Source organism: Schistocerca gregaria, chromosome 8 (genome assembly GCF_023897955.1).
Source record: "Schistocerca gregaria isolate iqSchGreg1 chromosome 8, iqSchGreg1.2, whole genome shotgun sequence".
Lineage (NCBI taxonomy): Eukaryota > Metazoa > Arthropoda > Insecta > Orthoptera > Acrididae > Schistocerca > Schistocerca gregaria.
The window spans coordinates 366,742,962-366,755,013 of record NC_064927.1 but is presented as its reverse complement, the minus strand read 5'-3'; the positions used below and the strand labels follow the sequence as shown (position 1 = coordinate 366,755,013).

General features: G+C 43.1%; 1 protein-coding gene across 2 annotated transcripts in view; it reads left to right on the top strand.

Moving 5' to 3' along the window:
* LOC126285424 (uncharacterized) overlaps positions 1 to 12,052 on the top strand; it is a 1,121,207-nt gene that overhangs the window by 991,781 nt on the left and 117,374 nt on the right. For both annotated transcript variants that reach the window (XM_049984792.1, XM_049984793.1), the window contains one exon: positions 10,395 to 10,569. In XM_049984792.1, the coding sequence (XP_049840749.1) occupies positions 10,395 to 10,569 (175 nt within the window). The remainder of the gene's footprint in view (positions 1 to 10,394; positions 10,570 to 12,052) is intronic.

Genomic DNA, 12,052 nt, shown 5'->3' with positions numbered 1-12,052 from the left:
ACTACTTAAACCTAACTAACCTTAGGACATCACACACACCCATGCCCGAGGCAGGATTCAAACCTGCTACCGTAGCGGTCGCGCGGTTCCAGACTGTAGCACCTAGAACCGCTCGGCCACCCTTTTAGATCGTCTCCTGCTTAAATTCTCGCCTACTGTTAATAAATGGAGCCCTGTATCCCTTTAAGTGTACGAAATTGCTTCTGCCTTTGCTCATTATTTTTGTCTTCGGGGACCATTGCGTGGCACAAAAGTTTTGTCTTTCTTTTACTTTAAGTGATTTGCAAGTTTTGCCTATCTTAGTTCTCTTTCTTCATTTAACTGTTACGGGAACTCGTGGCACATTTTATGTTTCTTCTGAGTCTGTCTCATTATGGTAATTCTCCATCACATCCACATTTTCGTCTTTTCTGTCTGATCACTTTATATCCTTTACTTACTGTCCTTGTCTCACTTCTAACACGCTGGGCTCGCATTCGGGAGGACGACGGTTCAATCCCGCGTCCGGGCATCCTGATTTAGGTTTTCCGTGATTTTCCTAAATCGCTCCAGGCAAATGTCGGGGTGGTTCCTATGAAAGGACACGGCCGACTTCCTTCCCCGTCCTTCCCTAATCCGATGAGACCGATGACCTCGCTGTTTGGTCTCTTTCCCCAAACAATCCAATCCAATCCCGTCTCACTTCCTCTAAGTAGTACACTTCTACGAAAAATTTAGTGAAAGTTTTCCTTTTATCGCCCTTAGTGAACTGTCATGTTGAAAGATTTAAATTTTTTTCGAAACTCAAAGTTACTAAGAAATACCTTTTTTTAAATTTCCCTGGTACGTTAGTCATCCTTAAAAATGTTGCTCTCTAAATAGCAAAACCATTTTGTCTGTTCAGTTTTGTACCCTCAGAGTGACACTTGTGTATGAATTGCTGACCACTTTTCGATGTCAATAACAACTTTGTTTCCTTTGTGTATTTTTTCTTCAGCCTAACATTATTTTTTGCAAACGTTGTACGTGGTTAGTTGTAATATGAGTTGAAATTGTTGCTGCAGAATTTCCACCAGCAACTAAGTGATGGAGAATTGAGAGCAAACCGATATATAGCCAGCTTGAGGACGGTGTGGGGGTTAGACAGGAATAGCCTCATAATTTGCTAGAACTAACGTACAGGAGCTACTAAAAAAATCCTCAGCGTCAAATCGCGTCTGTAGATCAGCAAAGCAGCTGGTACTTAAGTTTATACAAGCACTGGCGTTCAAATTTGGGCTCTGTGACCTCGAGAAAGTTTAAGCGAGGACATTGTTTCAGTTCAAATGGTTCAAATGACTTTAAGCACTATGGGACTTAACATCTGAGGTCGTCCCCTAGACTTAGAACTACTTAAACTTAACTAACCTAAGGACATCACAAACATCCATGCCCGAGGCAGGATTCGAATCTGCAATCGTAGCAGCAGCGCGGTTGCGGACTGAAGAGCCTAGAACAGCTCAGTCACAACGGCCGGCCAATGTCAGTTGATTTAATAAAATTTGTCTTAGAAACAGCAGACCGATGTTACATCAAAAATTTTGCTGAATGTCAGTGACGATTCAATTGTAATGCTCTAGTATGTTGTTCTACCCTAAAGCGTTATTCAGTAGATGACTGAAAAAAATGGCGGACTATAAGAGTGCCGTTCACGCTATTTCCTTACAGGAGTTATCTGGTATTCAGGGAAGAGAGAACAATATTAAAATTTTGAAGGGGAAAGGTAATAAGGTTTTGACAGTGGCTGGAACTGGCTCTCGAGCAGCCAGTGGATGAAATCATTCAGTTTGCTATTAACTCGAAATCTGGCGCTACATTCAAGAACAAAATTGTGGCTTTGTCTTCTATGTCAACGATGCTGTTATAATTCATATTTTGTGCGAGGTGTGCGGCTCTGCTAATATACATGTACGCTAAGAGTAGTTACTGTAATTGCGTTGTGTATTATGATACTGAAATAATACAAGTTTCTAGAAAAAACAAACTAATGAAAATAAAGGACACAGATTCGGTATTTTACTATTTACTTAATTTCTTTCAACGCAGTTCAGTGGTATAAGTTATCGCAGAATGGGTGAGAATTTACCTGTGAATAACATAGTCTTTTGGCAATGCTCTGCTATTCATTCCCTACTGTGAAGTGGCCATGAACTAACAATTCCACTATTATGAGTCTGAGAAGGGACAAACAACGATGTACGCATTCTGAACTGCAGAACGTTTTTCCACCGACGAGTCAATAACAATAATTACAGCGGTCAAACACTTAGTGATAAGAATAAGGAGTATAGTAATAACACGGGAAGGGGAAAAAAGTTGCAGCAGTCAACACAGGGTGTCCAAGGTGTAATGGTCAACATTCATGGTAGGTCATCAGTCCCCTAGAACTTAGAACTACTTAAACCTAACTAACCTAAGGACATTACACACATCCATGCCCGAGGCAGGATTCGAACCTGCGACCGTAGCGGTCGCGCGGTTCTAGACTGAAGCGCCTAGAACCGCTCGGCCACATTGGCCGGCAAATAGCATTAGAAAATGAGTCAAAATTAGTAAATGACTTCTGTTATTCGAGCAGAAAAGTAACATGGTGGTCGAATCAGAGAGACCGAAATGCAGAACAGCAATAGCAACAAATATTTTCTGAAAGTGAGAAATTTATTAATATCTAATTTAAATTTAAGTGGTGAGAAGTCTTTTCTCAAAATACTTGTCTGGAGTATAGCCTTGCACGGAAGCGAAGTGCGGACGACAAACAGTAAAGAAAACAAGGGAAGAGAACTCTTTGAATTTGGTGCAACAGAAAAATGACGAAATTACCCGAGTAGATCAGCTAACTAATGAAGAAGTGCTGGATCGAATTGAGTAAAGAAATTTATGGACACAACATGACTAAAAGAAGCGAATAGTTGCAGGGACGACAGTAAGCAGGTTCAAGTGGATGTCGGCAGCAAGCAACAGGCCTGCACAGGATAGTGTAGCTTGGAGAGTTCGTACTGAAGACTGCTACAGCAATACCTTTGTACACTTAGGACAGTGCGGAAGCGAACTGCAAAAATAATCTGCCGACCTCGGAGGGTAGAGTGAACACTGACGTCTTTTATCCATCCACAGCAACTGTTGTTGTGCGTAACGAAATAATAAGCAACCAGTTGTATATTATTTCGTTAGAGACAAAATTGTTTGAGTACAGGCGGCTATCGCGAGACACAGTTGTCTGCTTTCTGATCTAGGCTGAGAAGAGTCCTTCGGCGTCGGCGCAGTCTCTTTGCTGCTGTTTCCGCCGCTATCGGTTGATCTCGCAGTTCTGCTGCTTCTGCACTGATCTCGCGATTGTGAGGCATTCGGCGCCGCGCAGAGGCTCTGCGTCGGCTTGCTGACATTGGGCTGTCTGAAGTAACGCAATCGCATGAGTTTTGGAAATGTTTCCTCTTTCAAATGTCTTTGCAAAAAACAAATTCCTGCTGTTTGTGTCCGTTACTGAAAGATACAATTGTTAGATCCTGCAGTAGTGATGTTGTTGTTGTTGTCCTCAGTCCTGAGACTGGTTTGATGCAGCTCTCCATGCCACTCTATCCTGTGCAAGCTTCTTCATCTTACTGCAACCTACATCCTTCTGAATCTGCTTAGTGTATTCATCCCTTGGTCTCCCTCTACAATTTTTACCCTCCACGCTGACCTCCAATGCTAAATTTGTGATCCCTTGATGCCTCAGAACATGTCCTACCAACCGGTAACTTCTTCTTGTCAAGTTGTGCCACAAACTCCTCTTCTCCCCAATTCTATTCAATACCTCCTCATTAGTTATGTGATCTACCCATCTAAGTCTTCAGCATTCTTCTGTAGCACCACATTTCGAAAGCTTCTATTCTCTTCTTGTCCAAACTATTTATCGTCCACGTTTCACTTCCATACATGCCTACACTCCATACAAATACTTTCAGAAATGACTTCCTGACACTTAAATCTATACTCGATGTTAACAAATTTCTCTTCTTCATAAACGCTTTTTTCTTGCCATTGCCAGTCTACATTTTATATCCTCTCTACTTCGATCATCATCAGTTATTTTGCCCCCCAAATAGCAAAACTCCTTTACTGCTTTAAGTGTCTCATTTCCTAATCTAATTCCCTGAGCATCACCCGACTTAATTCGGCTACATTCCATTATCCTCGTTTTGCTTTTGTTGATGTTCATCTTACATCCTCCTTTCAAGACACTGTCCATTCCGTTCAACTGCTCTTGCAAGTCCTTTGCTGTCTCTGACAGAATTACAATGTCATCGGCGAACCTCAGCGTTTTTATTTCTTCTCCATGGACTTTAATACCTACTCCGAATTTTTCTTTTGTTTCCTTTACTGCTTGCTCAATATGCAGATTGAATAACATCGGGGAGAGGCTACAACCCTGTCTCACTCCCTTCCCAACCACTGCTTCCTTTTAATGCCCCTCAACTCTTATAACTGCTATCTGGTTTCTGTACAAATTGTAAATAGCCTTTCGCTCCCTGTAGTGGTAAGGGTTATCTTAACAGGTTCTCTCTGCAACAGACAGTGCTATCGTAAGACATTTCCAATACACAGGGCGTCGTAGGAGGAGTGATCAGTATACAGGGATGCGACAGGAACGCTCATTTGAAGCAAAAAACTTCATATAGACACTGTCCTATTCCGCATGATTTTCGACGTAGAACACATTCAATGTACGTTTGAGCGGCATGGTCAGTAATATGTTGATGAGACCAGTCATTTTAGAAGAGCGAATGACGGGACAGAATTACTCCCTTATTTGGAAAATTCCTTTGTCCAGCTCCTTGGTGGCGTTCATTTGACCATGCAGATTGCAACGTACTTCCAATAACAAGCACCTCGACATTTTACTAGGCGTGTGAGGGAACATCTCAACCGCAATTGCCTTAATCGCTGAAATGGTCGTGGTAGTACAATTACCTGGCCTCGAAGGCCGCCAGACCTTACGCCACGTGATTTTTGATTATGGGTTTGGATGAAGACTAAAGAACTGCTTGATAGCAGCAGGCACTCGCACAAGTAACACCACATGTTCTCTCAAGATTAGCATTGCACGAATGCACTGAACCCGACATGAAATTTTCCCATATTTACTGTGAACGGTACAACTGCTGTGATGTGACGTGCACGATACTGTTTACAGGTGAATGTGTCAAAAACACACATTTTTCAAATTGATACTTCGTAAAACGCATGTTAACTCATTGTTGTACCTGTGTCACCAGACAATTTATTGAATAATATAGAAAATAAATAAAAATGTACATTAAATGTGTTCTATCCCATAGCGCTCAGAGCCATTTGAACCATTTTTTTGTCAAGCAGTTAGATGAAATGACTAATTCAACTGGATTTCATTTCTCTTGTAATAAGAAGCTACCAAATTTTCATTGAATAAGAAAGCAAATAGACTGGATGTTGTAGGTCCTAATCATACAACATGTCATACACATTTTCCTACACGACGAACCAACTTATAATCTGTGTACTTGGCTAAAATCTCGTTGACATCAGACAATATTAGCTCAAGCTTCGTCAGGTAACACTGTCGCAAAAATGGAGCAACCTGCAAGAAATTCTTGTATAAGTCTTAAAGTGTCATGGACAGTCGCTATCACTTCCCTAAGATAGATGTTACCTCTGGTAATGTTGCTATTCCTTCATTCAGGATAAAGAGCTATATTTTGTTTTCAAAGCGTACTATATCGGCCACATACTTCGCTAGATATGAACTTGAAGTATGTTCCAGTACAGCGGTATCTCGTTACGGACAGGAATCGTTCTTTCAGAGATGTGATGCTGTCTTCGTACAGCACTGTTTGAAACGTTCTCAACGCTTTTTCAGCTCACACGTTTGTTTCTTTGTTTCTTTTTTTCCCCCTTCAAACAGAGGGCAGAATACTGTCCGCAAAGCTGCTGACGATGCATTAAACAGCGAACGCTACACGGCGTGTCCGTCGCTTGTAGATTCGAATTCAACTCTGCTGTTGCCTGTTTCGGAGCCGCTCCGCCACCGTGTTCGGCGCACCGCGACAGCAATATTGCTGCTGTCGCCGCAATGACAGCGTCGCCTGGGCTCATTCGGTCGCTCTGGCCAGCTCACCCACCGGGACTAGCTAAATACGGAAACGCACCAAAATAATTGGACTGCAGCGCCAGCGCGGCTTGACACATGTTAACTGTGTGTGTGTGTGTGTGTGTGTGTGTGTGTGTGTGTGTGTGTGTGTGTCCAAGCGACGCGTTCATCTCTCAATTTGGGTTATTGTTTTAGTGTCAGATGCAGAATTTCGCGTCACCAATCTCTCTCTCTCTCTCTCTCTCTCTCTCTCTCTCTCTCTCTCTCTCTCTCTCTCTCTCTCACACACACACACACACACACACACATATACACAGTGTGAAGTCTTCTCTGACAGTGTAGTAGTTATCTATGGTCTTACTGTAATGAATAAACGTGAAGAGTCTAGCTACAGCTGTCAGCCACTGGCATCGCTATAAGTGGCGATATTTCGAGAAAGCACCAGCTTGTCATGCCGACTGCTGCTGGAAGATTTCAACAAGACTTTAATTTCCATACCTAAGCATGAGAGTGTATGCTCGAAGCAAAAGTCTTTAGCCCCAGCAGTCTGCAGGGCGCTCTGTAGAAAGGCGATGAAAACAGGTCATCGGATGGGGTGCCGTATCCGCAAGCGTGAAAGTAGTGGCTTCTTAGATCTGTTGTTGGATTGTCCTTTGTAGTCGACATGATTTTATCATGGACGTCGCCTAATGTCACACTTATCTAAGTATATATCCGGATGTGATGTGGTTTCGTGGGTTTTCGAAGCATGACAACGAAACCAACTTACCCAAACCCCTCTTCCCTTACTCCCACACTTCTATCTTTCTCTCTCTCTTTCTGCGTGTGTTTCCCACTCCTACTATTTTGTGGTGTAAGATGGATCTCGGATTCATATCTACAGAGTCGCCAGGAAAACGTAGACACACTTTAAGGAACAAAAAGTATTACTTATGTGTTTGTTTTACATTCAATAATTGATCACACATGCACATGGTTACTTTAAATGTTCAAAATGTTCACCGTTGGCGGCTATACATATACCAGAACGACGAGCGGTCGTCGCAACTGCGTCAGTCAATGATACAGTGGAGATCGCTGTACATGTCGCTGTAATTCCTGGCGAAGTTCCTCCAGCGTGCGTGGCTTACGTCGATAGACATTATCTTTCACAGTTCCCCACGAGAAAAAGTCCACAGGTGTTAGATCTGGCGGCCGTGGAGGGAAGTCAATGGACCCTCTTCGTCCAATCCAATGCCCCGGAAAATTGTCATCCAGGAAAGCTCGTACGGCCAGGTGGTAGTGTGGTGGCGCCCCGTTCTGTTGGTAGAAGACCTCTTCATCAGCTCCATAAAGCACACGTATACCTCGCAAAATTGATGTGCGTAACATTTCCAGGTACACTTCTCCAGCGACAGTAGCATCAAAGAAAAAGGGTCCTACTAAGCCCCTAGATGATAGTCCACACCACACATGACCGCTTTTTCCACATAAACATGCGGATTTTCCGTTGCACAGTACACGCAGTTATGCCGATTCACGGTTACATTAAGTTTAAATTGTGTCTTGTCGCTCCGTACTACATTCATCACAAATTGTTCATCAGCAGCTACCGTTAGCTGATACCATTCGCAAAATTGCTTTCGGCGATCAGGATCGTCATCATTGATCGCGCGCAGTAATCGTGGAATGCAGCTTTAATAATTCTTCGAACTCTTGTACTGATAACCCCCTCATTCACGTGCACAATGCGTAGCAGACTTCTGTGGAGAATTAACAAACGTTTCCACCACAAGAGCCGACAAAGCAGGACTTGTAGCTATAAGCTGTCTTGCTGATCTTCCTTTGTGAATAAAACTAATCGTTCCTTGCAATTCAGACTTGTCAATGATGCGTTTAATCGTTAAGCGGGCTGCTGGTTCTGTTTCGAACTCCAGCCCCCACTGACGTTGCACTTCAACAGCATTATCAAACTTGAAAAACCACTTCACAATGTATTTCCGTTGCTCGAATGTCAAGCGTGCTCCAGCCATCTTGTCTTCTCAAAAGTACTAACATCTGTTGAGCCAAAGACCATACTACAACACACTCGTAACTCAAATCGAACGACAATATCGATATCTCGGTAGAACCTGACAAAGAGTGTATACATTTTTTCTGACGCACTTCGTATTACACTACCGAATTTGGTGAACGCAAAAATGTTACAATATAAAGTGCTAATTATTCGTGTTTTTATAGCTTAAGACGCCCGCAAGAAAGAATTTAGTTAAAAGTACAAATAACATCATGTAATCTCGTTCGTTGCTGTTTAGCACTTGCTTGCAATGTCCTGTGCGCACGCAGTTACTTTACGTTTTATAGTGAATATCTCCGTGCATTGCAGACAATGCTCACTAAACAGTATGTTTGCCCACTAGAGAAGAAGAACTAGTTTTCTGCTTGTATCGTAAGCCAGAAGACGAAAAACCTTAAAACATACTGTCACAGGAAACAGAGTACAAGATATGCCTCATCTAACTCGATACGGCAGGGCTATTGGTTTTTCGCGCTTACACACACACACACACAGAGAGAGAGAGAGAGAGAGAGAGAGAGAGAGAGAGAGGGGGGGGACATTTAAGTGGGGATCGTGGAAATTTGATGATGAGAATTTTAGACGACAAGGGGTGCAGAAGCTCAGATTGGGGAAGGAAACATGAGGAAATTGGACGTATCCTTTCGAAATCAACAATCTTGGCATTCAGTGTGAAGAATGACGGGTACCATGGGAAACCTAAACTGTTGGATTGGAATTTGAAGAACTCAGATCTCCCAATGCGAGTCCTGTGTCTTACCATTGCACCAATTCGTTGTATATACGTGTTACGTAGTCTCTTCATTGTCAGTTTATTATATTTCTGGAGCGGACAAGCTTATCGAAAAAGGCTGCACAGGATTAATCCGAAGAACAACAAAATTTTAGAGGGCATTCAGCTATATTTACTGTTAATGTCTCTCTATAAGGGAGTCGTGGTGTCTGGTGGTCAGTTACAGACTAGTTGCATTTCGTTTCATTTCTTTTCCCCGTTTTTCTTTGTATCTGTATTCCACTGAAAACAGTGTAAATGACGACGCCGCTATGTTCCATGGATCTCGTTTGTTTCCAAACTTCCTACCTTCACTCACGGTACTTGTTACTCACAACTCTAATTCCACAATCTTCGCTATCAAGCATGCTTTCAGTACTGCTCGGTTCTGTTTCGCGTTTCTTTTACCGGCGGTGTTAGTTGTACGTTAACAGTGGCATACAATGGTATGGGTAGATTTATAGTGGATAAATAGTTAGTCAATATTTGCTTGGCGTGCGGTTCCCCCGATTCCAAAGAAAAAGCGGCACGTCGAGTATTGCCGCAGCGGCACCAGTCACATCACACTACAGTACTCTCTCATCTGTAGCTTGTTGAATTACGCTGTGTTTTGTGTTGTACGTTTTGGTGATTGCGTATTAGGGGTTTTGTCAATATTGCGAAGGTATTTTCATAGAAATAAAAGTAATATAGGTAACAAAAAATCATAACTACATCACTACTCTGAAACGCGCCACCGGAGACGATGGGTCCCTTATACAATGGCCGGCCCTTATGGCCGAGCGCTTCTTGGCGCTTCAGTCTGGAACCGCGCGACTGCTACCGTGACAGGTTCGAATCCTGCCTCGGGCATGGATGTGTGTGATGTCCCTAGGTTAGTTAGGTTTAAGTAGTTCTAAGTTATAGGGGACTGATGACTTCAGATGTTAAATCCCATAGTGGTCAGAGACATTTGAACCATTTGAATCTTATACAAATATACTCTGAAGCTATCTTTAAGCGCCGGCCGCTGTGGCCGTGCGGTTCGAGGCGCCTCAGTCCGGAACCGCGGGACTGCTACGGTCGCAGGTTCGAATCCTGCCTAGGGCATGGATGTCTGTGATGTCCTTAGGTTAGTTGTGTTTAAGTAGTTCTAAGTTCTAGGGGACTGATGACCTCAGATGTTAAGTCCCATAGTGCTCAGAGCCATTTGATCCATTTTTTTTTTTTATCTTTAAGCAACCTCCGAAATTCTGTCGATGGAATTTGATTTCATGCTGTATATTAATTACAATTTGATAATCTTACTTTTAGTCGGATTTCACGAATGAGAAAACATACTCGCATTCGTTCATGGAAGTGTCGTGTATAAATATCTTTTCTCGATGTTTGTTAAATATTTAGTTTAATATGTTTTAGCACTTAGCAGCATTTAGTGCATGGCGCTGTTGCCCTGCCCGCAGGATCTGTCCTACAAGGAGAAACACTGGCACGAGGCATGCTTCCTGTGCAACAAGTGCCGCGTGTCCCTCGTGGACAAGCAGTTCGGCTCGAAGGGCGAGAAGATCTACTGCGGCAACTGCTATGACTCGCAGTTCGCCTCCAGGTGCGACGGCTGCGGCGAGATCTTCCGCGCAGGTGAGTGGCTCCGCGCACCGAGGCGTAGCGCCTGCCTCTTTACCGCAACCCTCAAACTCCAAGAACAGGGAAAACGTGCCCTCGCCAATATTTCACACTGTTATAACACGTAACACAGCGAATTACTGTATCAGCTCTGCTCTTCTTTTATATCTTAATTTTCTGACGACGGTGTCTATCGAGTGATGTAATACAGGGCTTCCGTAAATGAGTCATTCGTTTTCAAAGCTCGATATTTTCCTTAGTATTACATGTAGAAATACGACTGACATAGTAACAGAACCGTGAACTCGGCAAGTTTGCATTTTGCATTCTACAAATGTCCTATCGTGCGTTCCATACCTTATGTAGCACACATCCCGTCAGTGGCCATCACAGTTGTATTGATGCGTTCTGTGAACTGTTCCAGTGTTCTTGACAATGGGGGTACTTAAACACAATTCTTAATGTGCTCCCAAAAGAAAAAGTAACACGGCGTCCGGCAAGGTGGCCTGGGGAGGCAGGGGAACCGCAGATCACTTCTCCAGCTAGGGAAATTCCCCGTCTTGCTGTATGATGCAATTCTCGTAATCGGCACTCACTTGCGGAAACAACCACAACTTAACGTATCAAGGTAGGGGTACCCGTCACAGTCTTCTCACAGGAGGAAAACGACATATACAGCGTCATCTGTGACTGATATAGTAAACATTAATCTTCGGAAAACCTCGTTCGTGCGCCACAATTTCATGAGGTTGTTCAGTGCCCCATTCTTTCATATTGTGGCTAATAACCTGTCGAGATAAACGGAAGGTTGCTTCGTCCCTGAATATCAGCTTGGACGCCAAATTATTATTCTCAGGTGCCTCCCGTGTCGTGATGAAAAATTGAAAGCGCCGGCAGTAATCTTCCTGTTCTAATTGTTGCACGAGCTGCGGAGGATACGGTTTGTTGATGTAACCGCCGTTGCAGTCTTCCACACAGGTTGGTGCGGTATCCGGCTTGTGCGGACCATTGATTTTTTTGGACTGCGTACGAAACTTCCCCTCACCTTCTCCACGGATGCATCTGGCGCATTCGGTCGACCGGTACTTTTTGGTTTACAGAGGATCGGTGTCCCTAAATTGTCGATACCAAAGCACAGTACTCTCTTTACCTGGCCGTTCTTTTCCACCATTCCTGTTATAACAGATAAACACAACGCATATTCCAACACGCAAAAACTCTTTTCTTGTTTTGTCGCCATTTTGCCAAGGTACTGCACTCGTAACCCCAATTTGTGGGCACAATGCAAATTCGGTGAGTTTACAGTCCTATTCATGAGTCACTTCCATTTCTTCATGTAATATGCTGGAAAATGAATTAACCACTAATAGTAGCCCTGTATATAGACATACCGTCATTGAAATAATCAATTCAGGTCACATAGATCTTAATTTTTCTTCTGTTTCTGAACTCTCGATTGATAATGAAATCAAATAATAAGTTTACAACTACAATACAT